This window comes from Symphalangus syndactylus, chromosome 16, assembly GCF_028878055.3.
Source record: "Symphalangus syndactylus isolate Jambi chromosome 16, NHGRI_mSymSyn1-v2.1_pri, whole genome shotgun sequence".
In the NCBI taxonomy this organism is placed as follows: domain Eukaryota; kingdom Metazoa; phylum Chordata; class Mammalia; order Primates; family Hylobatidae; genus Symphalangus; species Symphalangus syndactylus.
Window position 1 is genome coordinate 18,390,229 of NC_072438.2, and position 26,935 is coordinate 18,417,163.

The 26,935-nt window shown below is 40.6% G+C and overlaps 1 protein-coding gene and 1 long non-coding RNA gene across 12 annotated transcripts in view; one reads left to right on the forward strand and one right to left on the reverse strand.

The window, feature by feature from the left end:
- ZNF518B (zinc finger protein 518B) overlaps positions 1-26,935 on the reverse strand; it is a 50,487-nt gene that overhangs the window by 16,421 nt on the left and 7,131 nt on the right. For 9 of the 11 annotated variants that reach the window (XM_055245602.2, XM_063619392.1, XM_055245603.2 and 6 more), the window contains one exon: positions 12,678-18,935. In XM_055245602.2, coding sequence (XP_055101577.1) covers positions 15,503-18,724 — 3,222 coding nt within the window. In that variant the 5' untranslated portion in view covers positions 18,725-18,935 and the 3' untranslated portion in view covers positions 12,678-15,502. Of the gene's footprint in view, positions 1-5,332; positions 5,442-11,733; positions 11,808-12,677; positions 18,936-25,502; positions 25,728-26,935 lie in introns of those variants that run through there. The other 2 variants (XM_063619394.1, XM_055245598.2) reach the window with 2 other exon arrangements.
- The window catches only part of LOC129464411 (uncharacterized), a 62,901-nt gene continuing 37,097 nt past the window's right edge, over positions 1,132-26,935 (forward strand). The window contains exon 1 of the long non-coding RNA XR_010116147.1: positions 1,132-1,350. This is a non-coding gene — a long non-coding RNA (uncharacterized lncRNA). The remainder of the gene's footprint in view (positions 1,351-26,935) is intronic.

The following is a 26,935-nucleotide window of genomic DNA, read 5'->3' on the forward strand; positions in this document are numbered from 1 at the left end:
CAAGTCAGTGGATCTTAGCTTGCTGGGCTCCGTGGGGTGGGATCCACTGAGCTAGACCACTTGACTCCCTGGCTTCAGCCTCCTTTCCAGGTGAGTGAATGGTTCTGTCTCACTGGCATTCTAGACACCACTGGGGTATGAAAAAATCTCCGGCAGCTAGCTCGGTGTCTGCCCATATGACCGCCTAGTTTTGTGCTTGAAACCCAGGGCCCTGGTGGCATAGGCACCCGAGGGAATCTCCTGGTCTGCAGCTTGTGAAAACCATGGGAAAAGCGTAGTATCTGGGCCAGAGTGCACTGTTCCTCACAGCACAGTCCTTCACAGCTTCCCTTGGCTAGGGAGAGTTCCCCGACCCCTTGTGCTTCCCAGATGAGGTGACGCCCCACCCTGCTTTGGCTTGCCCTCTGTGGGTTGCACCCACTGTCTAACCAGTCCCAGTGAGATAAGCCGGGTATCTCAGTTGGAAATGCAGAAATCACCTGCCTTCTGCATTGATCTTGCTGGGAGCTGCAGACTGGATCTGTTCCTATTTGGTCATCTTGCCAGCCCATATTATTATTATTATTATTTTTGAGATGGGTTCTTGCTCTGTCACCCAGGCTGGACTACAGTGGTGCCATCACGGCTCACTGCAGACTCCACCTCCTGGGCTCAAAGAATCCTCCCACCTCAGCCTCCTGAGTAGGTCAGACCACAGGCATGCACCACCATGCCCTGCTAAATTTTTCTATTTTTATTTTATTTTTTTTTGTAGAAACAAGGTTTTACTATGTTGCCTAGGCTGGTCTTGAACTCCTGAGCTTAAGCAATCCACCCACTACAGCCTCCCAAAATGCTGAGATTACAGGAGTGAGCCACTGCACCCAGCTAATTTTTTATTATTTAAAGGAGGGTCCAAAATTTGTGTAAATGTCCATCTCACCTCAAAAAACTAGTTCTGCCCCTGGCTGTGGTCTTAAGTAGAGAAATATAACTACTTCTGAAGGAGATCTTGGCAATGGGGAAACTAGAGGTATACATATACCCTGACCTTTTTATCCTGCTACCTTCTGATCGTCAAACCCAAACAGAAGCCAGAGATTAAGGGAGCCCTTATACTTCAGTCCATAGAGTTCGGCCTCTCTGGACATAAGCAGGGTGGTGAAGAGACAAGCAGAACATATCCAGCATTGTGAAGAACCTCAGTGGTTGCCATGAGAACCTCAATGGTTGCCATGAGAACTTCTGTGGTTGCCATAATGGGTCTTCCACTAGAATTACACCCAGAGACATGCTACCTGTGCCCATCCCCACTCATTCTTCTCCACTGGAAATGGAATGACATGCAAGTACTGCCTCTGGGAGAAGGAAGTGAGTATGGAAGGATCAGCTCCTTCTGAGCTCTCTTCTATTGGTGCCTGACTGTCTGCCTGGCTGCAGAGAGGGCTTGTCCTGTGTGTGCTCAGGCCATATGGCCCGTGGTTCTCCAGCTGTGCCAGCAAATGGGATCTTGTCTGCCAATCTAGGGCCAAGACAGAAGAACGCTCACTTGAGAATCTGGTTTAGATGGACTGAAATAGGGTTCCTTCCAGCTCTACTTGATGGTAGTAATAATGACAGTAATAATAAGCAGCATTATTATTATGATCTAGTCCAACCCCTACATTCTACAGGTTAAAACTTTATTTTGCTTTTAAAAATTGCTTCATTTAAATATTTATTATGGCTATTTATTTTTAGCTTTCTTACAAGTCTTAGTTCTTACTGTCGTTGAATATATGGATAACTTCCAGTTTTAGAAAGCATTTGTGTAAATTACTAGCAAATACAACCGACAATAATGATCTTCTCATTTTATTTGAGAAACCTGAGTTCTAAATCATAATTTTTTTATTGGCTTTCCTAGTGAAATTTCTAACAAAATAAATACAGATTGGAAAGAAGAACACTATTTCCTGCTAAATATAATACAGAATCCTTTAAAAGACAGGGATTTATATAATATTGGGGCTAGATGAAAAGAAGTGACTCATCTAGTATTTAATTTTTTTAAAGTTTTTTGATACATAATATTTGTACATATTTATATGGTACATGTGATGTTTTGTTACATGCATACAATGCGTAATGAGCAAGTGAAGGTAGTTAAGGTATCTACCACCTTGAGTGTTTACCAATTCTATGTGTTGGGACCATGTCAAGTCCTGTCTTCTACATATATATATGTGTGTGTAGTTATATATATATGTTATATATATAGTTATATATGTTATATATATGTTATGTATATAAATATATATGTTATGTATATAAATATATGTTATATATAAAATATATATATCTGAAATATATATATATAAAATATATATATCTATATTTTGAGATGGACTTTCTTGTTCCCCAGGCTAGAGTGCAATGGCATGATCTCGGCTCACTGCAACCTCCACTGCCAGGTTCAAGCGATTCTCCTGCCTCAGCCTTCTGAGTAGCTGGGATTACAGGCATGTGCCACCATGCCCGGCTAATTTTTTTTTCTTTTTTTTGAGATGGAGTCTTGCTCTGTCGCCCAGGCTGGAGTGCAGTGGTGTGATCTTGGCTCACTGCAACCTCTGCCTCCTGGGTTCAAGCAATTCTCCTGCCTTAGCCTCCAAGGTAGCTCGGACTACAGGCATGTGCCACCATGCCTGGCTAATTTTTTTTGTATTTTTTGTAGAGATGGGGTTTCACCATGCTGGTCAGGCTGATCTCAAACTCCTGACCTCAAGTGAGCCACCTGACTCAGCCTCCCAAAGTGCTGGGATTACAGGCATGAGCCACCACACCCGGCCCCTTCTACCTATTTTAAAATATATAATATGTCATTAACTAAAGTCATCCTACTCTACTATCAAACATTAGAATTTATTCCTTCCATCTGTCTGTACCAACTAACCAATCTGTCTTCATTCCCCATCCCCACCCACCTGCTTCACACACAAACCCTTCCCAGCCTCTGGTGACCATCACTGTTCTCTCTACCTCTATGGGATTAGCTGTTTTAGCTCCCACATATGAGTAAGAACATGTGATATTTTTCTTTGCTTGGATTATTTCACTTATAATGACCAGCAGTTCCATCCATGTTGCTGCAAATGTCAGGATTTCATTCTTTTTATGGCTGAATACTATTCATTGTGTATATATACACCACATTTTCTTTATCCACTCATCCACTGATGGACGTTTAGGTTGATTCCTTAGCTTTGCTATTGTGAATAGTGCTGCAATAAACATAGGGGTGCAGGTATCATTTTCCTATACTAATTTCCTTTCCTTTGGAAAAATACCCAGTAATGAGATTGCTAGATTGTATGGTAGTTCTATTTTCAGTTTCTTGAAAAATCTCTATAATGTTTTCCATAATGACTGTATGAATTTACATTCCCACCAACAGTGTATGAACTCCCTTTTCTCTGCATCCTTGCCAACATCTATTATTTTTTGCCTTTTTGATAACAGTCATTCTAACCGGGGTAAGATGATAGGCTAAATTAGGAGTTCATCAAAGGATCAAATTGCTTCTTTTCCTCAAAACATGTGCAGACAAATTAAAAACAACAATAGCCACAGCAATAACAGGTAAAACTGGAGCTGTTCTGGCTGGGGTGTGGGTGGGGTATGGGGACCCTAGTGCCACCTGCTTAGCCCTGAAGCACCTGCCCATTCTCCCCAGTGATTTTTAAACCATGGGACCAGCTTAGAGATCTCCAGGGGCCCACCCACACAATGGCTAGTTATAGGAGTTCATTATAAAGTATTATTCAAAATTCCTAGGTAATAGATGTCCATGGTTCAAACTACCTTATTAAGAGCTTTAAGGGCCCAAATCCTCGAAGATGGCATTGGAGAGGAGGGCTGTAGAGGGGTGAGGTATAGCTGTCTTAGGATCAGCCTTGTCTAGGTTGCTGAGATGCTGATGGGCAGACTACCCTATAATCTGATGCACTATTTACTGTCTAGTGTTTAAAAGAAGACTGGGAAATTTATTTTTGAGTATATTAGGCTCAAAAGGGTACATCTCCAAGTTAAGGATACAGTTGCTTTTTATGTCAGTTCATAGAAATATGTAAAAATGTTTGAATAGCAAGGCTGTAGTAGCTACTTTCCCCCAAAGCTGTTGCTTATTCTGCTTTTATAAAAGAGAACTTGAGGATTTTCAAGTGTGGTCCCTGGAACAGCAGCATTGGCATCTTCAGACACACTGACTCAGAATCTGCCTTTTAATGGGTTTCTTAGTCATTTGCATGCACAATAAGCGGGTGCTTCTCAAACTCCGCTGAGACTTTAAATCACAGGCTTATTATGCACAAGGCCCTGGGAAGTCTTGCTCTTAGTCCCAGCAATATAGTAAACTAGCAACAAAAAGCCATAGCAAGCAGGTATTCTACTTTGGAGAGATCAGTGCTGAACAAGTTTTTTTTTTTTTTTTTTTTTTTTTTTGAGACGAGTCTCGCCCAGACTGGAGTGCAGTGGTGCAATCTCGGCTCACTGCAAGCTCCACCTCCCGGGTTCACGCCATTCTCCTGCCTCAACCTCCCGAGTAGCTGGGACTATAGGTGCCTGCCACCACGCCCGGCTAATTTTTTGTATTTTTAGTAGAGACGGGGTTTCACTGTGTTAGCCAGGATGGTCTTGATCTCCTGACCTTGTGATCCGCCCGCCTCTGCCTCCCAAAGTGCTGGGATTACAGGCGTGAGCCACCACGCCTGGCCAACAAGTTCTTAATTGAACTGGACAGCAACAGCATCTTGGTTCACTTCCCTTCAACCCTGGATTTCAGGGTCCTGTCCAGTGTGCACAGTGCAAGGACACTGTCTTCCAGTCCCCCATTTCTTCCTCCCTGCTTGCCCCTTCCCCCTACACCTCTGGTTCACATTACCATTAATTATTGCCTATGGCACTGCTTCCTCTAATAATATAAAGATGCCATCTTCCCCATTGGACCATAAGCACTTTATAATTCCTTTCATTTTCTAAGAGCAATAGCAATGTCATGGCAACATCTAATCCCTGACTGTGAGATGGGGGTGGAGTTGGTGAGGTAATCAGGACAGGTGTTCTTGAGAAAGAAAACAATTCACTAGACGAAGGGAGAAACGAAGGAGCAGTGTTCTAGTCAGTGTTTCTCGCACTCTCATTTCCATGCAAGCCATCCAGGCATCTGCAGATTCTAATCCAGGAGGTTGGGATGGGGCCAGAAATTCTATAGTTCTTCCAAGATATCAGGTAACGCTGATGCTATCAGACCAAGGACCACACTTTGAGTAGCAAATTCTAGGCAACATAAGGACAAGGATCTTGCTAGTATACTCACTGTTACATCAAGATGGTCTGTGCCTGCTCCAGAAAAGATGTCAATCAATTAGTAAGTGCTTATTGAATCAACACTATCTGAGATACCACGTTGAGTGAATTCTCATAATCTGCAAGATATAAAATATGCTAGTTTTAGCTATAAAATTAGAGCTAATACTACATGCATTGGGACACAGGGAGGCTAAGTTACTTGCGCAGTCAGACAGTTAATGTGGCAAGTTATTTAGCAAATATTCCCCATGGTCCCCTACATTTCCTGATTTCCCTTGCAGATAGTTGAAACTGTTGAACTAATTCCAGCTAATGGAATGTTGGGGGCATGGCATGTGTCACCTCCTGGCTAAGGCATTAAAGAGCCAGTGTTCCTTTCTCCTGCCCTATCTTCCCTGTTTTGTTATGCCATCTGAAGCATGTGGCCCGCAAGGTGAGGTTGGCAGGAGTGCTGTCCAGCCTTTAGCGGACTTCACATGGGGATGCATAAACCTTTGCTGTATTTAACGTACTTCAAATTTTAGTTTTGTTATATTATTCTGACTAATATGGGCTCAGTGTTGAAATCAGGCAGGCCTTTGTACAATGAATGGCCAATGCTCTGAGGAATATTTGAAGACTTGTAAGGTTTAGCAATAGCAGCAGCAGACACCGTTCTTTGCAACTTGGTCAATGTGCATTCTATAACAAGCACCATTTGCTTTCTAGCTGTCTTTTTTACATAAGGACATGTTTCTAAGCACAGTTAGGGTGGGGAAAACCATGGTTTTAGAGATTTCGTGAGCTGCATTCATTAACTGAATAAAACATTATTTTGGAACAGTATTAATGCATACCTACCCAAACATTTCACTTTACAACCTATATAATATACAACTCATATAACAAATAGAGGATGTAGGTTATGCACACAATGGCTGCTGTGGTCTGAATGTTTGTGTCCTTTCAAAATGTGTATGTTGAAACCTAATCTCCAATGTGATGATATTAACAGGGGATGCCTCTGGGCAGTGATGAAGTCACGAGGGTAAAACCCTCATGAATGGGATTAGTGCCCTTATAAAGAGACTTTAGAGAGCTCATTCATTCCTTCTACCATGTGAGAACTCAGTGAGAAGGTGCCTTCTACGAACCACAAAGTGGACCCTCACTAGACACTGAATCTGCCTACGCCTTGATTTTAGACTTGCCAGTCTTAAATTTCTGTAATGAGCTACCCAGTCTATGGTATTTTGTTATTGCAGCTGGAGCAGGAGGCTAAGGTAATGACATATAGATCTGTGTGGGAATAAAAGGTGCATCATCTGACTTGCATTTATATGCCAAAAGAACATGACTGTTATTTATATGTTTCTAGTGATAGTGAACTGAATAGAGTAGAAAAATTAAAAATAGAAAACCTGAAAAAAAATCAATATAGCAATCAAATCAGAATTTCAGACTTTCCAAACCCTCCTTCCTGACCCCATTCATGTTTCTCCTTCTCTGTTAAAGACACCCACCCAAGATGTTTCCATTGGTGAGATGGCTTACCACTTCAAGTAGCAGTTAATTTCTATTCTCTGAAACAATTTACATCAAATACAGAAATACAGAAAGTGACCCAACTCACTCAATGAGAGTAGTATCATCTTGATAATGAAACACTGTAAGGACGTACTGAAAGGGGAAATTACAGAGCAATATCACTTACATAAAGATTTCTATTAGATCTGCAAACTTAGCAGTACCATTTATACATACAGATCATGACAAGGTAGGGTTCGTTCCAGGAATATAAGGAGAAACATGAGAAAAATCTATTATTTTTAAAAGAGACAAAACTCTTTTAAAAGAAACAAAAGTCACATAAACTTAATGTTAAAATTTTATGAAAAAAATCAAGCACTTTGAGAATCAAGGAAATTGCCTTAAGCTGAGCATCTTCCAAAAACCTATGACAAAAATTATGCTTAAATGAAATGGCAAAACTCTTAAGAACCCTTTTGTCTCTTGCAATATTGATTTCTTTTAAGCCCTAATCTTTTGTCTACCTAGAAAATACAGGGATACCCCCATCTTTATTTTTAATTTCATATTACATTGGTTAGGGCTTTTCTTAAAGTGTTCAAGAGAAGAGGTGATAGAAACATTCCTATTAGAGCTGTTTCCATTTCTCATGCATAGAAAGCCAATTGATTTTTTTTTAAATAATGAATTTACACTTGGAATGTTGCTGACCTCTCTTATTTTCAAATTATTTAACTCTCTTCCTTCTTCATGGCTTTAATTGATTTTGCAACCTGTGGGTTTTTATTTTTTTATTTTATTTTATTTTATTATTATTATTGTTTTTTTTTTGGGAGACAGAGATTTTGCTCTTGTTGCCCAGGCTGGTGTGCAATGGTGTGATCTCAGCTCACCGCAACCTCCGCCTCCAGGGTTCAAGCGATTCTCCTGCCTCAGCCTCCTGAGTAGCTGCGATTACAGGCACATGCTACCACTCCCGGGTAATTTTTTGTATTTTTAGTGGAGATGGGGTTTCTCCATGTTGGTCAGGCTGGGCTCAAACTCTCGACCTCAGATGATCTGTCCACCTCAGCCTCTCAAAGTGCTGGGATTACATGCGTGAGCCACCGTGACTGGCCTGGTTTTAGTTTTTATTGCAAATGAGATCTTTTCCCCAAAATATAGGAAATAAATTGTGAAATGTTATTGGTCTGGCACAACTTTATTTCTATTACATTTACCAGACTAAATGGTGATAGCATGTTCCCATTGATGACGATTTTCCTCAAATGCAACTAAAATGTCAATGCTATTCCAATAAAAATCTCAGCAGAGTTTGACAAGCATTTTAAAATGCATATTGGCTGGGTGTGGTGGCTCACGACTGTAATCCCAGTGCTTTGGGAAGCCGAGACAGGCAGATCACTTGAGGTCAAGAGTTCGAGACCAGTCCGGCCAATTTGGTGAAACCTCGTCTCCACTAAAAACACAAAAATTAGCTGGGTGTGGTGGCATGTGCCTGCTATCCCAGCTATTCGGGAGGCTGAGGCAGGAGAATTGCTTGAACCCGAGGTGCAGAGGTTGCAGTGAGCTGAGATTGCACCACTGCATTCCAACCTGGGAGACAGAGTGAAACTGTCTCAAAAATAATAATAATAAATAACAAATAAAATGCATATTGAAGAGCAAAGAATCAAGAATAGCCAAGACCATTACTGCCATTAGTGTATCTTTATAATATCCACTATGGGAAGCCTTTTCATATTTTATATACCTGTAAACTGTAATATTAGAAATAATTTTGAAGAAGAGTCACAACAAACAGCATAATGCCACAGCACAGAGACCCAGACATAGATCCACACAAATATGAAAGCTGGATGTACGAATGTAATGTGACAAACAGGAGGAAAAGCTTGGACTCTTTAACAATGGGTTTTAGGACAAGTGAGTAAATAATCCACATGGAATTAACTTTTGTGAGAGTGTAGACTTAATACGACTTTGAAATTTTTTCATATAGAAAAAAAAAATCTGGACCTAGATCCTTTTGAAAAAGATTTTTTACAAAACCTATAACTGACCACTTGTATAACAATATGGATTCCACTGTTGTATGAAAGTTTATTTTTAATACCAATTTAACATGAAAGACTATTTTCTTAACTATTTTCTTAAACTCAGGGTAGGGAAAGATTTATTTTAAGAAAAGTACAAGAAGCCCAATCCTAAAGAAAGTTTTTGTTCTATGAATTTTTTTTTTTTTTTTTTTTTTTTTTTGAGACAGAGTCTCACTCTGTCGCCCAGGCTGGAGTGCAATGGCATGATCTCGGCTCACTGCAAGCTCCGCCTCCTGGGTTCACACCATTCTCCTGCCTCAGCCTCCCGAGTGGCTGGGACTACAGGCGCCCGCCACCATGCCCGGCTAATTTTTTGTATTTTTAGTAGAGACGGGGTTTCACCGTGTTAGCCAGGATGGTCTCGATCTCCTGACCTTGTGATCTGCCCGCCTCTGGCCTCCCAAAGTGCTGGGATTACAGGCGTGAGCCACCGCACCCAGCCTTTCTATGAATTTTTAAGAGTGCCCACATTTTCTTCTAAAAGTTTAAAATGAACAGTTCAATAGTAGACAAAGAATATAGATTCTACACAGAAAATTCAAACACCCAATAAACAGGCTATTCCCAGGAAATTTAAATGTTCAATAAATATTTGCAAAGGGGTACTAGCTCATTAATTAGGAAAATGAAAATGATACATTGTTTCAAGTTTAGTATTGCCAAATATTATGTTGAAATTCCCATTCTGCAGATCTTCAACTCCTATCAGGATGTTACCATTTCACAACTATCAGATTGGCAAGTTGCTTTCCACATAGATAATTGACATTTATACTTCTCGAGTATGCACCGTATGACCCAGTGCGTTCGACCTCATTGGTGTTTATCAATACACTGGTTCTCTTGTTTTTCCTATGTGCAAAGATGGTGGTGCTGAATAGCCCTGTTAGATTATGTGACCAGTTCTGGGCAGCTGGTTGTGAGTGGTGTGCTGTGTGTTGTTTCTCACCGGTGCAATATCCTCTCCTCATACTCCTCTCCTGTCTCAGTGATGGAGACACCCGAGTGATCCCGAGGGGCAGCTACAAGATGGGGCCCTCTATCAGCCTAGGTCCCTAACAGACTGTGGGGAGCTGAGTCCCTTATTGACCCATGGTAGATATGTAGTGTGAATGAGAAATAAACATTTCTTTGGTTGAACAACTAGAATTGCCAAATAAATGAGTGCCAACCTCAAAAAGTCCCATGTGAATGGTTTCTCTAGGGTACAGACTTAGAAATAGAACTGCCAGGTATTAATACAGAACCTGGCACAGAATTGGCATTGCCTAAATGTGGGTGAGTGAAGTCTAGCCTAGCTTACCCTAGTTTCAGATATATAGAAAATAAAATCCAATGCTCCCCATCAAGGAGCTCAGAGAAGTATATAAATATTCACAATACAGCACACCTCCCCTTCTGCGCTGTTCAGTAGAGCAGCCACTAGGCATGTGAATGCTTGGAATGTGGCTAGGGTGGCCGAGGAACTATAATTTTAAAATTGAAGCAGTGTAAAATACCTTTCCATTAAAAACTTCAGGGTTTGGTAGGGTTACTTTTGATTACAATAACTGAAAATTTAGCACTAAACTTGAAACATGCTGTATATGTAAAATACATACCAGATTTCTGAAACTTGTTTTTTTTTTAATAAAGTGTGTAATGTCACAGTAAATATTTTGCTGATTGAAGATAATCTAGATGTATTGGGACAAATAATTTCATCTGATCTTTTTACTCTCTTAAAATGTGGCTACAAATTGGCTTACGTTTCTAATGGACAGCACTACCCTAGACTAAGTCTAGATCCTTAGCATCGCATCTCATCCCAGCAGTCTGATGGATGTGCAAACCTTAAAAAGCAACTCATACTGAGTGTAGCTGTGGCAACAAAAGACTCTACATATTACAAAGCAAAGGGCTTTGCAGATACCAGGGGCTACGAAGGTACTCCTGCCAAAACACTATCCTACACATTACTTCATTTATCCTGTCATTTATTAACAAAATATAGGCCAGGTGCCGTGGCTGACACCTGTAATCCCAGTACTTTGGGAGGCCAAGGTGGACCAGTCACCTGAGGTTGGGAGTTTGAGACCAGCCTGATCAACATGGAGAAACCCCGTCTCTACTAAAAACACAAAATTAGCTGGGTGTGGTGGTGCATGCCTGTAATCCCAGCTACTCAGGAGGATGAGGCAGGAGAATCGCTTGAACCCAGGAGGCGGAGGTTGTGGTGAGCCAAGATTGTGCCATTGTACTCCAGCCTGAGCAACAAGAGTGAAATTCCATCTCAAAAACAAAAAAAATAGTGATTGGAGGTCCTTCAAAATCAAGGTTAGAACACACAAATACTCAACACAGTTCTGCCCCTCCTCCCTCATTTTGTTAGAAATGTATTCATTTCATGACATGTACCTACAAGTTAAGCTATTTTCTAAATGAAGTAATGTGATAAATGAAGGCTCATAACATTTGAAAGGGCACCATGTAAACCTGGTCAATCAGGTGTTATTAATTTTCCTGAGCTTCAGTTTTAATATGTTTTCTATTACACAGGGTACATTAGTGACGGCCACTTCCTAGCTTTACACACTTGAAGTCAATTTCCACCCGTTTCCTATTTGACTTACCACACTACAGCTACCAGGTCCCTGGTACTCCATGCATAATACAGAGCCCATTCAGTTTCCTGCTGCCTTATTTGACCTCCACTCTCCCCTAAATAACTACTGTCAAAGGTGACAATTAACGATCCTATAGGATTCAAAGATGACTCGTTAACTCAACCTCAACAAATTGCTGAACTTAAGCAACTCACCTCCCTTTTCCTCAGATCTGCCAATATTTGTCACAAGTCCAATTCTCTTCCTTTCCCTTATGACTCCTTGGGCCCTAGGAGTGAGATGAGGAAATTAAGTGCCTCTTTAAATATCCTCATACTCTTGCAACCCAAATGTATGTGGACTCGGGTGGCAAGAGATCACTTGGAGAGATGACATCAATAGTGCAAGTACACGTGGTCCAGGGGCTCATCACTGATTGGGAACTCTTCTACCCAAGACATGTAAGGCAGGTTAAAGGCCCACATACATTCTCTGCTGAGGCCACTAACCATGGCAGGAAAATTGCCACTGCTGTCCAAACCAGCACCTCTTGTGAAATCTGCAAGCAAAACAAAACAAAAACATAACCTGGCCTAATATTAGGGTCTGCAAGGTTAACCATCCCATCATTGCATCTAATTCGAAACATACTCTGGTAGAATTCAAAACACCTGTTACATAGAATGATGCCTTGCCTTTGACTCGGAAATGTATAATACAAACAGGCTACGTAATAGTTACCTGCATAACGTTTGAAATCAAAGGGCAAAGAAAATTTTTGTTGCTTTATTTAACAAAATTTATGCCAACTCCTATATATACAAACGTTTCAAAACCAGAGCAGCAGACACACAAACTGTTAACACAGGAATTACAATAATGCTTAAAACATGTTACACAATGTTTTGTTTCTGCTCATATAGACATTTACAGATTTAAAAATTATTCCAAAGGCTGAGCAGCATCACATCTTCAATTTCTGGGATGGATTATATAACATGTCCTAAAGAAAAAGGGATGGAGCTTTTGAGACAATATATTTTGTTCAGTCTAGTTCAACAGACAGCAGGTGGCCCTTAATGAAGGCTTACAAGATGTTCTGGACTGGGGATACAAAATTGAATATAATATAGTCTATTAGAGTACACTCTGAGTCAGGTTTTTGTTTTTTTTTAACTTTTACTCTATTTGTCTATATCCTACATGTAACAATCTCTCACTTCTGGTCCACCAAAGGAAGAAAACCTACTTTAAAAAATAAGTTTAAAATGATTTTATTGGTAGTATTAACAAAATGTAGTGATTGGAGGTCCTTCAAAATTAAGAACACACGCAAATACTCAACACAGGTCTGCCTCTACTCCCTTGTTTTGTTAGAAATGTGTTTATTTCCTAACATGTACCTACAGGTTAAGCTATCTTCTAAAGCTCTTTAGGGAGGACAGCTACTTTTGCTTTCCCATTTTTGACTTCCAGAAACACTTTTAATTCCTTAAAAGGTATTCTAGTTCTGCAAATCCTAAAAAGCTTTGCTACATATTCTACTCATGTAATTAAGCTCCATCAAAGTATGCAAGTTGTGTTTTTAGCTAACGCTTGAAAAACAGTTGATGCTGCGAAGTGCAAATACTTCATGTTAACAGTTAATACCCTGACCTGATTCAAGGCCAATTCTCAGTCCAGCTTTTCAGGAAAGAGCACTATGTGGTGAGGAATAGGAGATAAAAAAGTGGGGGAAAAAAAAACCAACACAGCCTTTTCTTCTTCACTCCTCTCCTCTCCGTATCTCGGGAGCTATTTTTCATGCCACAGGAGTACAATATATAACATGGATAAAACTTTGAATGCTCTCCTTTAAGTAGTGAAATGGTACCAAAGATCTACTTCCTAAAAAGCACCAAATAAAAAATGCACAGGGACTAAATGCAGTAATAAAATGATCCACAGGGGTTTCTACTCACTTGTTCACATAAACCAGACCCCATCATTCCTGTGCTTTCATTTTCCAAAAGTGAGATTAGACCCTTATAAAAATGTACTTCCAAAATAAATTTCTAGAATATAAAAACATTCTACATTTTTCCAGCCCATGTATCATTATAAAATAGGAAATCAGAAAATTAGCTACTGCAATTTTCATATGGTAAAAAATATTTTTATGTGTACACACATACACATATATAAAAATGCAAGTTTTAAATTTCAATAAAAATTAACCAATTAACTTGATGATCATGTATTGAATTATACAAAAGAAATGTTGATTATCTGTAATGAGAACAAACTACAAAGGACCTCAATTCCATCTACTGGAATCTAAGACTTTGCCATGTGAAAAAAAAAAAGTGTCTCCAATCGACTACCCAATAAAAAATCACTGGTATCTTTTTCGGGTGTAACAACTCTTTAGTTTCATTCACTGCACCCCACAAATCGCCTAAGGCAGGAATAGCCCCTGGAGGGAGGGAAATGCAAGTTGGGGCTGCCTCGGGGTTGTGCCATCTGTGCTCTACCTGAAGGTCAGTGCCCAGCTGCACAGGCAAGTGAAAGCTAGAATCCTGTCTTAAGCATTTACCCAGCCACCTATCTGCCCAAGAGGCTATGCTTGTGCAGGGGGTGGGCCTTTTTCTAAAGAACACTTTTGTGTTGTGTAGATAAATGACAGTCCTGACATATGTTGGTAGAGAGGGGAGTGGAAGGAGTGTTCCCAGAGTTGCTTCCCTGAGAAAGCTGGGCAGCGGGGTAAGCATGAATGCGGTTAAATTAGAAACAGCATTACTATCAATGAAAACTAGGGATCATGTTCCTGTAACTTTAGCAAAAACAGTGGGAGGTCTCCATTTTGTTGATTCCTGCCATTTTCTAGTAATTTCATGAGGAAAAACCTTAAGGGGTCTCAAAGGCACAGAACGGAAGAAACAGTGGGCAAGGAAGTTGTGTTAGTCCACAGGAGGGCCTGTTCAGAAGAAACGGCAAAGGGAGTCTAGTGTCCATGAATCAAAGGGATCAAGAAGAGAGAACAGACAGCATCCACCCACGGTCTTTGGATGAATCCCAAATGAAAACTAAAAGGCATATGAAACCCCTTTCACAACTTTATGAGCCTACCTTGAACTGTGTTTGCGAGTTTTACCTATGTTGTAAGCCTGTTCCCTAGCATTTTAAATTGGTCACCTATGTTTCTAGGAGTGTTAAGGGCAAAGAGAAAACAGTTTGTTATTTTCCTTTTGCAATCTCTTTTTGTCTTTGCAAAAAGGTACGTTCCCTTCCCATATGTCATAAACCAATGTATTTTAAAGAAAGCAAAAGTTAAATATTTGAAAATGTTATCTTTCTTCCAATACTTGCTGTGAAAGGAGTAAATTCAGGCAAGCAGTTGAAAACATTCTTTAAAATGGCCAGTAAAAGCAAAACTCTTTGTGCTATACGGAACACTCCAGAGTATTACAAAACCAGGGAGGGAGTAAAAGAATGGCCATTTCTCTATAACCAAATTGAAGACAGTAAAGTAGAAAATAGAATTTCCATTGTGCATCAAATACTCAGAACACAAAGCAAAAACAAAATGGATGTGCACACCAAAACAAAGGTTTTTCTGTAGCATTTATATGAAGAGCATGTGTAAAACATTCTCAATCTGCCCCTCTGAATGGATTATGAGAGATTTGTATGTACTCAGAAAACGGGGTGCTAAACAAAGAAAAGTCTCAGATCCCACTGAAAATCTGTTCAGTTTCACAGGCTCTCTCCAGAAAAATGCGTATGTACCAATTTGCGTGTACAATTTCAGAGCCTTCAAATACATTCTGGGGTCCAATCACATTATTTCAGGTTCAGACTCCTAGCTCCCAATATTCCTACAGTTCTGAAGAATTTGCAGTCCTCTCATTTCTACAGTCTGTATTTCTCCTACTGAATCTTGGTGGAGGGACTCCAAACCAGAATAAACTAAAAGATAACTTGCTTTAAAGAGTAACTGCTTACTTATTTGCCCTTGGAGGAAAGAACATCCCAATCTCTAGTTGCTTCTATCAAATGCCGTTGGCCATGACTCATCCACTCTTCCTGGTCTTCATACAGCCGCCCACAAAACCAGCACTTAAATACACACTGTGAAGAATCATCAGGCAAGGAATCCACTACCTGGTAGTTGTTTTTATGAACTTTTTTGAGTTTCATTTTCAACATCATTTGCCTTTTAATTTGACTGGCTTCTTCCGCATTCTGGTAAGTCAGGCGTACATGATGCCGTCTGATGCCTAGCTGACACCTAGTCCTCTCTGATAAAACAACTTTGAGGACATTGCCTTTGTATTTATTTATTACCTTCATCACATTGGTCACTTCTGGTGAGTCCACATCAGGGTGATTTAACACAATGACTGGCTGGTTCCGACGGGGACACTTAATCAACTGATCTGGCTTAGCTGCTATCAGTCTTAGTTGCCTTGCAACCTGAAAAACTGAAGGATCCTTGAGACAGCGGCTGGGCTCAGCCTGAATTTTGTTTTTCTTCCTGGATAAGTGTACTTGTTTGCTTTTATTTCTACTTATAGAAAGACTTCTGGAAAGCAGTCTCCCTTGCTTATTTAATTCACTGCTTCCTTGCTGTCCATACAAGAGGCCAGTTTTTTTATGGATGGTGTTACAGACAGCACTCTCTTTTCTCAGTTTAGGCCGCAGAGGTGTCTCGATATTTTGGGACATATCTATTGGCCCCCTTTCACTTCTTAAAGGCTGTAAGTCTGAGTCCGCCTGTTTCACAGGGCAAAATGGAACTGGTTTTATTAACTGTGTTTCACTGCAAGATATGCTGACAGGTGCTTCACATGTAGCCTCTATGATGTGGGCATTCTTAGAGGAATTAACAACCCTCAACACAGCCCCTTTGGGGATTAACACTGGCGTGGCAGCATGAGCCTTCCTGGCCACTCTGCTTTTGGTTTTCCTATTACTGCCATCTGCAAAGTGTGGATATATTTGTTGATGAGTAAGCTGTCTATTACCAGTACCACCACCATCATTCGGAGGTTTCTGAAGAGGACCTGTGGAATGGCCAGGACCAGTGAGTGACACGTTGATTTCTTGAATACCTTCAGAGGTAGCTTTTGAAGTTCCCTTTGATGCCTGCCCTACAGAGTGACGATGTGCACTATTTGAAGCCAAAGATGAAGGCTTGCCACAGGACTCAATTAACTGAGCTATCTTTCTGCGCAACAATTCAATTGACTTTATTTTAGACGTTGAGCTATTCCACTTAATGCCCTCGGGGACATTTTCAGATCCAGAGCTCAGAGAAAATACTGATGAGATGACTGGGCCATCATTAGTGTTGTTAGTCCTTTCAGAATTCTTTAATTCCAAAGGCTTATCCCCAGGCTGTTGAGATCTATCTTCTCCAGTTATGTTTATATGTAAATACTCACTCTTACATTGAGAGGAAATCTGGCCTACAGTTGAAACTGCCTTGTGTTCCTCTGTCTGGTAATCTTCCTGCTTCCTATTACAGGAAACCATTTTTACAGGAATACTGATTTTACTTCTAGATTCCAAGTCATTTTCACTTACAGGCAATAAGCCCTTTTCTCCAGAGAAGGAAAAGGTTGCAGGTGATGCAGCAAAAGGGAGTAACTGCTGTGAGTTACTGTGTAAATTTCTTCCATTTTCAGCAAAACAAACAGCAGCTTTATATGGAAAAGGGTTTGATGCAGCTCCAAGACTACGTAAAACACTGTTTTTAAATACAGATGCTAGAGAATGACCTTTTAAGGCAACGGAAGGAAAAGCAGTTCTATGTGGATACAAATTATTTTTTTTCTGAAAATCCTCAATTGTTTCCGAATTAATGAAGGATTTTCCATTGTTGTGCACACTAGAATTTGGCATAATAAAATCATAAGACCTTAACCATTTCACATTTTTAAGCTGTTTCTGAACTGAAGGTTGAAAACTATCAATGCCTACGAGTTTTCCAACATTCCCGTCAACTGTCAGTGACTTTTTTTCTGCAGAAAGTACTTTTTCTTGTTCATTTGAACCCTTCTCTTTCACCATACGTTCAGAATTACCTCCATTACCCCTCCCAGCTTCAAGGCAATTATTTTCTTCCAGCGGAAACAGTTTCAGAACAAGCTGCTGTGTACCATTGACAACCTTCACGTCTATCAACTGGGCTAAACAGTTTGCAGGGACAACTAGTTCTGCTGGTGCAACAACCGTCAATGGCATACCTGGCTGAACAGGTTCTTTCGCAGGGGATAACACTTCTACTTCAACATTTTTGTTCTCAAATAGGTTCACTTCATTTGGCTCAGACAGGGTCATTTTATTTGGAATACAAACTACATCTTTTTGGTATTCCTTTGGTTCAGGTAACAACATGATATTGTGCATTTTGTCTTTATTTGCATGGAGAGAGAAACCTGACAGTTGATCTGACCACTTATTTTGAAATGTAGTCCGTGGATTGGAAGCTTTTAGAAACTCTGGGTTTTGTTTTGAAGTTCCGGTTCTTTTTGGCTCCAGCTTGGCAACAGCTTTGACTGGCCGTTTCGCACCTGCCCTTTCATGTACTCTCTTCGTGTGTTTGACAATATAATCATTTCTAATAGCACCATAGTCACAATACTCACACTGATAAGGAAATACGCCTGTGTGTTTCACCAAATGCCTCTGAAACTCTCCTTTCGTATACGAAATGTAGCTGCAGTGAGAACAAATGAATTTAATCTCCTCGTGTTGAAGGGTGTGCTTTTTGTACTGCAGCAGGTCCTTTGTGGAGAATCGACATTTATCACAATAGTATTTGCCTGGCTTAAAGTTCCTTACCTTAAATCTGTTATTGACAGAACTTGAGAAGTTTTCAGTTTTATTTCCAACATGAGTAGCACTGGGATTATTGCTCACAAAATGAAAATTGGGAGGAGCTGCACTGAGGCTGCACTGGAAGCAGACATACATACCGTCCTTCCCTGTACCCTTCTGCAAATCTTGAAGAGAGATCTTGTGAACACTTTTGCACTTTGCACATGTAGCAATGGTCATCATGGCAGCCTCTGCCTCTGAGCCTTGATACAAAAGGGTTTGTGCTTCTTGTCTATCTGGCCGAGGTGCTCCATTAGCATCAGGCTGTTTGGGTGACATGGTCAAGGAATTATGTCCACCGTTCAAGTGTGTAGTGTATAGCTGCTGTCCAATATCCTTCATCTTATCTGCATTTCTAAAAAGAGCCAACTAAAATTCAGCAAGTTTTCACATGATAAAATCCTTAGGAGATATCCTTCTATACAGTTTGTGATGGGTAGGGGCGCAGATACTTCTTGGGTGCATACTTAATTATTTTTTTTTATATACTGCCACAGTAGGTGCATGATCCCAAAATATGACTGCTTTCAGCTCTCTGACATTCCAGGTAACACTAAACGAAAACAAAATTATAAAGCATGATTAATATAAGAGTTTGGCTAAGCTATTAACAAACTTATCCTATATTTTAATGGCCTTGGACATTTTATGCTAAATCTCAACATATGATTTTAGATGCATGTTATAACAATAACACAACAGAGTTGGCAAGTAAGCTTAAATCGAAAACATTTTCAAACTCAGCCCCCTATAAATTACCACTTTAGCCAAATCATGAATGAACACAGATATACCAGGAACAAGGACATCATAGCAGCCATTCAGGACAGCCTTTGATCACCAAAAGTCATTTTCAAGTGTCAGTGAGCACATCTTTCACAGGTATAATTTCATATTAGCTTCACAAAAATGTTATACAGGACACTGTCAGTTCAGTTTTTGAACAAGTTAGTTATCAAGTGGTAGAGCTAGGGCTTTGACCTGGGGTGTTCACATTTATTTCTACATTATAGCTTATTATCAGCTTGAATACCAACTCTCTCACTCACACGCTTAATTTGCTTTCATGAGTGCTAAGACGCCCATAATACTGACAATGTTAGCAAGCCTGCTGCAGCATCTTATTGGGAATCTACTATGTGCTGGGCATTACTCAAATGTGCTGTAAGGCAGTGAATGAAAGCAAATCAGTCCCTCTCCGGGTGATGCACACATTGCAGACGGGGAAACAGATTACACATTTGCCAATGGTGATAAGATACTTGGGAAAAAAGCAATGCCAACAGGACAGGGAAGGCCACGGTGATGAGGTTGCGGGGCTGGGTATGGAGGTGAGGACAGTCAGAAAAGGCCTCATGCTAAGTTCATGTCTGAGCAGAGACCTGGGGGCAACCACAGTGAGCACTGTGGCTGCTGGAAAAGGGGTGTTTCAAGCAGAGAAAAGGCAAAGATCTGTGGGAAGTGGGCCTGCTGCTCGTGAGGAACAGCAAGGGGAATGGGGAACAGGGGACATGTTCCAGAAGAGACAATAACCCAGTATTGTACGGACATAGCAGGGGAGAGGCTGGAGGAGAAAGATCACGGATGGCCTGGCCTCGGACACAAGAGGTGACAAATGTTTTCTAGAGCAAGTAAGCACTCCAATATACAAAGAGTGACTTTTTTTTTTTTTTTTTTTTTTTTTTTGACAGTGTTTCACTCTTGTTGCCCAGGCTGGAGTGCAATGGTGCAATCTTGGCTCACCACAACCTCCGCCTCCAGGGTTCAAGCAATTCTCCTGCCTCCGCCTCCTGAGTAGCTGGGATTACAGGTTTGCACCACTATGCCCGGCTAATGTTGTATTTTTAGTAGAGACAAGGTTTCTCCATGTTGGCCAGGCTGGTCTTGAACCCCTGACCTCAGGTTGATCTGCCTGCCTCAGCCTCCCAAAGTGCTGGGATTACAGGCGTGAGCCACTGCACCTGGCCACAGTGACTCTTTTATGCAATCTTTAAAGACACTTAATTTCCCAGAATATGCCAAACTAGGAGCATAACAAAATCCATTCTAGTTTGGAATCTGCTAAAAGCCTTTCTTTCATGACTTAAGAAAGTCACTTAGATCTTCTGAACCTCAGTTTTTCATCTGGCAACTAGAATTAGGAACAATTATCCAATCCCTCCCAGAGCCACCATGATGATTAGAACGCTAGAGTATAAGAACGCTAGAGTATAAGAGAAGACTTTTGAAATTTTCGAGTCCTTCTCCAAGTGTCAAGAGGCACCCAGAGCTGGGCGTGGTGGCTCACGCCTGTAATCCCAGCACTTTGGGAGGCTGAGGCGGGCAGATCACGAGGTCAGGAGATCGAGACCATGGTGAAACCCCGTCTCTACTAAAAATACAAAAAATTAGCTGGGCGCAGTGGCGGGCGCCTGTAGTCCCAGCTACTTGGGAGGCTGAGGCAGGAGAACGGCGTGAACCCGGGAGGCGGAGCCTGCAGTGAGCCGAGATTGCGCCACTGCACTCCAGCCTGGGCGACAGAGCGAGACTCTGTCTCAAAAAAAAAAAAAAAGAGGCACCCAGAGGGACTCAGTCAGTGTTTGTTCAATGACAATGATGGGTGGCAACACAGGTAGCTTCCTTCTGGCACAATGCTAACAGGCCAAGAACCATATAAAGGTAGTCTGAAAGACTGACGTGGGGGAGTTTAAAAAAGCCCCTCCACAGGGGCTCAAGAGATACAACAGTAACACACTCAGATCTGGCGTAAAACCTGCCCTTTGGAAAGCACCAAAATAACACATCATATCTGATGACAAGCTGTATTTTTCTGGCAGTGTTGTCCTTTCCTACTCTACTTTTGTGAAAGATAGCCACCTTCTTCAAAAGCAATTTCCAGCATGAAATCAAGCCCTCAATCAGACTTGCCCTATCTTAAGTATGCATACAACACTTAGACATCAAGCAGATGGAGGCCTGCAGGGTTGCAGTGGGGGGTTGGGGAAACATCTCTCCCCTCAATGTTCAAACACATACCTGTGTAAGGGGACCATGATTTTGGACAGGACACATGAATGCCTCAAGCTGGCAAACAACACATGGGCAAAGATAAGGCCTTTCACATTACACTGCATTTCTGGTAGAGACAACACAACTATCAGAGGAGTCATTATGAGAAGCTGGCACACACTTTAATTTCCAAATTTTCAGAGGCTTTAGTGAAGGAAGACAGAAGTAACTCCCAGGATTTCTGTTGCTCATCAAGCGACCTCAAGCAAGAACTTACCTGCATCTCTTATTATCTATTAAAAAAAGGCCCATGACTTCTATGCCCAGTCTGACGCTGCTGATCCTCGAAATCACACACTTTATCATCTAAAGAATGCTACTATCATCAACATAGTCATGTCAACATTGTTATCCAGGTAAAACGGAAAAGCTGCAGCAGCAGCCAGAACCCAAGAAAACCAAAGCCTAAGGAATGAAAAGGCTTAAAACTGGTGATAAGGGAGATCTGGTCCAGCAGTTCTCAACTTGGAAAAGCCTCAGAATCAGAGCAAAAATGGACAATTTCCCAGGCTTCATCTCAAAGCGAGTGAATCTAAGTCTCAGGAGAGAAGGAAGGAAAGGAGATTTTTGTGGCTTGTAAAGGCACCCTAGGTAATCCTGATGAAAAGCCAGCATTTCAAATTACTGGTTGAAGCTTCTGAGAATATTTAAATTCTTAAAACATCTTCTCCAATTGACCATGCAGCTGATAGTTTAATATTGCCATAAACAAAAAACCACTTCCCTCTATAGGCAGCCAGTTTTATATTCACATAGTTCTCATTATCAACAATTTACCCTTAAATGAAACAGAAATCAGCTTTCCTGTAAATTTCCTTGTTCTGCCTTGACTCTGGAGCAACAAAAATAAACTTAATTCCTCTTGATCAACCAGTTACCAATCTGCACATCTCTCATCCTCAGTTCTCAATTCTGTTCCAAAGATTTGCATACAAGTTGATATCTGTTTATGCTCTGATCTACCAGTCTTGTAATACTGGTGTGTGAGAAAGAAACCTGCCTGCTACAATTTGCTTACCAACTATTTCAACACAACAGCCTGTATATTAGCCCTAAGAAATTCTCAACTAAGTCATGTGACAAGATTCCTATATTTGAACAATCATCCAAACCAGGATTCCACTGGCTCATTTTCAGTGTTTCAGCCTCTTGCTCAGCCCCCAGGAGTCTTCAAAAATCCCAGAAAGCACTTTTGCCATTTTTCTCTCTAGGTCCTTTCAAAAGTTGGGGGCAGGAAGGTATCATTTATTCTAAAACTGAATACTTGAAAATCTGAGACAGACTGGCAGTAATATCACGTCCATCAGCAAGGAATGGAGAGCATCCCAGCCAAGGAAAGTCCCCAGAGAATACACCAAGCCAGCCAGAATGCATGAGGAAGGCAGAGTCTTGGAGAGGCCTCTGCAAAACTTTCTCAGCAGTTATTTTGAATTAAGAATCCATAGGAGCACGTGCCAATATGAAGCATGCTGCCATGATTATTAGCAAATGCAGTGTGATGGGGAAGGCAGGACATCTGGGCCATAAATGAATTATGTCACCTGTTTGAAAGTATCTTCTTGGCTTCTGAACTATGCTCAAAATAATGCAATGTTACTACATTGCCACATCCCTCTGTGCAAGTGAAAAAGATGTGAGGTTTCTTCATAACAAGTAGATGGGAGTTCTCTTTGGCCTTTGTAACCTGTGTGTCTAGTGACAGGTGAAAATGCATCTCAGATGTAATACTCCAAAACAAGGTAAATGGACACAGCCACATGGAAGAATGAAGATGGTTCTGATGTTGGTATTTACACGTGGACACTCCTGAGGGACAGCAAGCATATCTGTGTAAAAGGCTCTCAGCCTGTCCCTTCCACACAACGTCCTCCATGGTTCACATCCAAGTATACACACCTGTGAAGCTGAGTCCTCTTGGCAAGTTATGACTCTGTGGATGGATGACCAAGGAGTACAAAAGACACCAGAGACAAAGCTGTGCATGGGTATGCTGGCACTGAAAGGGTACTCAATAAATCACTATTAACAGCAGGGTCAGTGTTTGCCTACCGTGCAAACTCTCAACATCTGTTGCAAAAGCCTCTGCATTTGGCGTCTTAGGACTTTCAGATAGCTTAGGAAAGCTCTCAAAAACACAGAAAATAATACCATTAATTTTATGGCATAATAAATAAGATGTCCATTTATTAATTTGCCTGTTTTCAAAAAATTATTTAGCAACATACAGTGAGTTTTCTAATGTAGAATGACATACAGCATGAGTCAAAGATGACTGCCATGCACCAAAGGCAAGTGGCACAGTGTGTCACAGATGTGCTCTCTGGACTGAGTCTTATCTTTCTTCAAAGTAAAGACCTGGAAATAGCCCTGAATGCATTCACTGTTGGTGGGTTTTCTTTTGATTTTGAGCTCACTTGCCCTGTTTTCTTAAAGACTTATTATGGGGACATAAAAACAAACAAAGAATCGAGTTTGGAAGAATCCACATCAGTGACATTGAAGGCTATAAAAAAACATAAAAGACTGTGTAAGTTCCTATTAAAAACGAAGCATTTGACTTCTAAATATTGGAAACATCTAATGCTTAATAGAATTCGAAGAGAAATAAGTGGTAACATAGTGTTTAAAGCTAGAGATTCTGGAATCAGATTATAAGGTTTAAAATCCCAGCTCTATCACTTTCTAGATATACAACCTGGGTATGCAAACTGTTTTGACTCCTCACCTGTAAAATGAGATGGAAACAGTACCTACCTACCCCACAGAGTTACTGTGAGGGTTAAATGACTGACATATCATAAGCTGTTAAAAATATTATTTTCCATTTTTTAATTTAAAAAATACCAATCACATAGTCAGAGGGGCTAAAATACAGTTTTCTTGGCTGCCTAGTTAACTGCTGTATTCAGAACATGCCCTGAATCTCACTTTATATTTTAATCTTATTTGTTTGGTTATACAGCCCAAAAGATAATTTACCTCTGTGGCAAAACCACCCACCTAGCTTTAGTGCAAAGGGGCTAACAGCCATTTATAATTACCATAGAAAAGATGCTCCAACTACAAGAGTACTCGCTACAATTTAGGTTTATATATAAACTAGTTACTGAACTACCTTTTCCTCACCCACTTCTCTCAAAGTTCAGCCAAAGTGTGAAATATCCCTGTAGCAAATGAATGTGTTTCTGTGATAAATGTTAATGTGAAAAGGAAAGGTGGGTGGCCAATTATATTGCATACATGCTACATGGACCACCACATACATTTCTGTTCATGAGATGCCCAGCAAGCTCAGTGTTAGTTGACTGTGACTGCATCGTTTTTGGATGTAGAAGCAAACTTAAGCAGCTCTTTTCAGGAATTCTGACCCCAAAGTCCTCCTTTGAATGTGGCTCTACCATACTCATTGCTGGGGCAGGGTATAGCTGCCGTACCCATGAAGGTCACATGAAATGGAGTGGAAAGGTTTACAGTTCCAACTCTGATCCTGTCCCTCATTTGCAGGGTCCTTCAGCAAATAATTTTTCTCTGTGCATTGCCAAGCAAGGAATAATGCTTTACCATAGCAAACTTAAAGGGCAATCAGGAGATGCCAACTAGATAATGTATGCAAAGCATTAAGCCCAATGGCATAAGCACTTACAAATTATATCTATATTCCTTTTGTCTCTTTCACCATAGCAAAGGCTTGTCTAGCTTTCCCAGTAACCAAATTTTTAAAACAATTCTACCCCAAAGTGCCCAGTAAACAATTAAAATTGATCAGGAAAAAAAAAAAAATCAACATTAGACATCAACTGCCAAAAATTCCCCAGTAGGATGATATTGAGGAAGAAATTGGCGCCTCAGAAAGAGCTTTTTAAGACCATTAATATGAATGTGTGATGGGGAAGGCAGGACATCTGGGCCATAACTGAATTATGTCACCTGTTTGAAAGTATCTTCTTGGCTTCTAAACTATGCTCAAAATAATGCAATGTTATTACGTTGCATTATACTACAAAGTGCTGGGTAAACAGATTTAAAAGAGGAAAAAAATCCATTAAGTGTCATAATCTTTTTGCCAAACTACCTTGCACTGAGATGACTGAACTGCAAATTGATAGCCATCTTGATGACGAAAAATACTTCCAAATGCTGCCGACAAATGTACCATCCTTGGGATCCTAGATTTCCATCTGAAACCAAGTGTACTGCTTGGGCAGCAGAATGGACCAAGACAGCGGCAGGAGACAGCCCGATTCCTCTGCTTTTCCAGGTGAAAGCAGCTGAGTGTAACACAGTACAGAATAATGACCTTGGGACAACAAGAACAAGGTTCAAAACCTAGGTGTTTGGTTTACTAGCACATGATTTCAAACTTGTTAACCTATCTGAGCTTGAATGTTCTCACTCATAAAATGAGAATATTTCTCATTTATACAGCTGATGTGAGGATAAATGAGAAAAGGGTGTATGCAAGTGTGAGGTGACTTTATGCTTGGCAAAGAGTAGATGTTTCGTTAAGAAATCAGTCAATATATTTTTTTAAGATGGCTTCACAGGTAGAAGAGTGCAGTAATGTCCAGAGAAGCAGATACTGGTTAGCTTAACAAATGAATCTGAGGCGGCAAAGGTCTATATCAAGATGAGTTCATTAGTCGGCAGGAAGTGAGGGTCTTCTCCCCACCCTGCCTACAGGGAGGATTTTGGAGATTGACTTGACACTGCTGTGCACATCAACTGAGTCTACATCAGAAAACAAAGGAAGTGATATTATAGGCTTTTTCTTAACATTTTAAGAAAAAAATCTTTGTAAAAAAGAATATAGCCAGTATTAGAGTGCTTGATGTCTAAAACTTAAACTTTGTATGTGAAAAAAAAATGTGAAAGAGCAAATATGCTCTTGTTAAGCATTAAAAAATATATATCATAAAAATAAGGTAGTATCACAAGGCATATTACAAAATTTTATGTCATGAAGCACATCAAATGACTCCGGGTCTCTAAAGGTGCTAAAAATGAGACGTATATTTTCGCATTTCTTTTTTGCCTTAAAAATTTGCAGAAAGAAATGGATTCAGAGTTTAATAAAACAGTATAATCAAGCACAGAAAAAATATCTCCCATTAAACCAGTAGTTCTTAACCTTGGCTGCATTAGGGCAATTGGCGTGTCATGTGCCCGGGATATTAAACTTATTTTTTACAGGAGGTCCCTGGGACAGCTGGTCACCCCACTGCACACCAAAATTACTTGGGAGCTTCAAAAATAACGATGTCCCCCACCACTCACAGGACTCCACTGTAACTGGGGAAGAGGTGGGGGTATTGGGATTTTTAAAAGCTTCCCAGGTGATTCTCATATGCAGCTATGCAGCCAAGGCTGCAAACCACCTGATATTACAGGTGCAGGTGCACTTGGGAATGGCAATAGTAATATCGACATCCTTGTACAAGATTTTATATTCTTGTGGGTGCCTGGAGGTGAGGTGAGGCCACCACCCCTGGGCCGTAACGGGGCAAA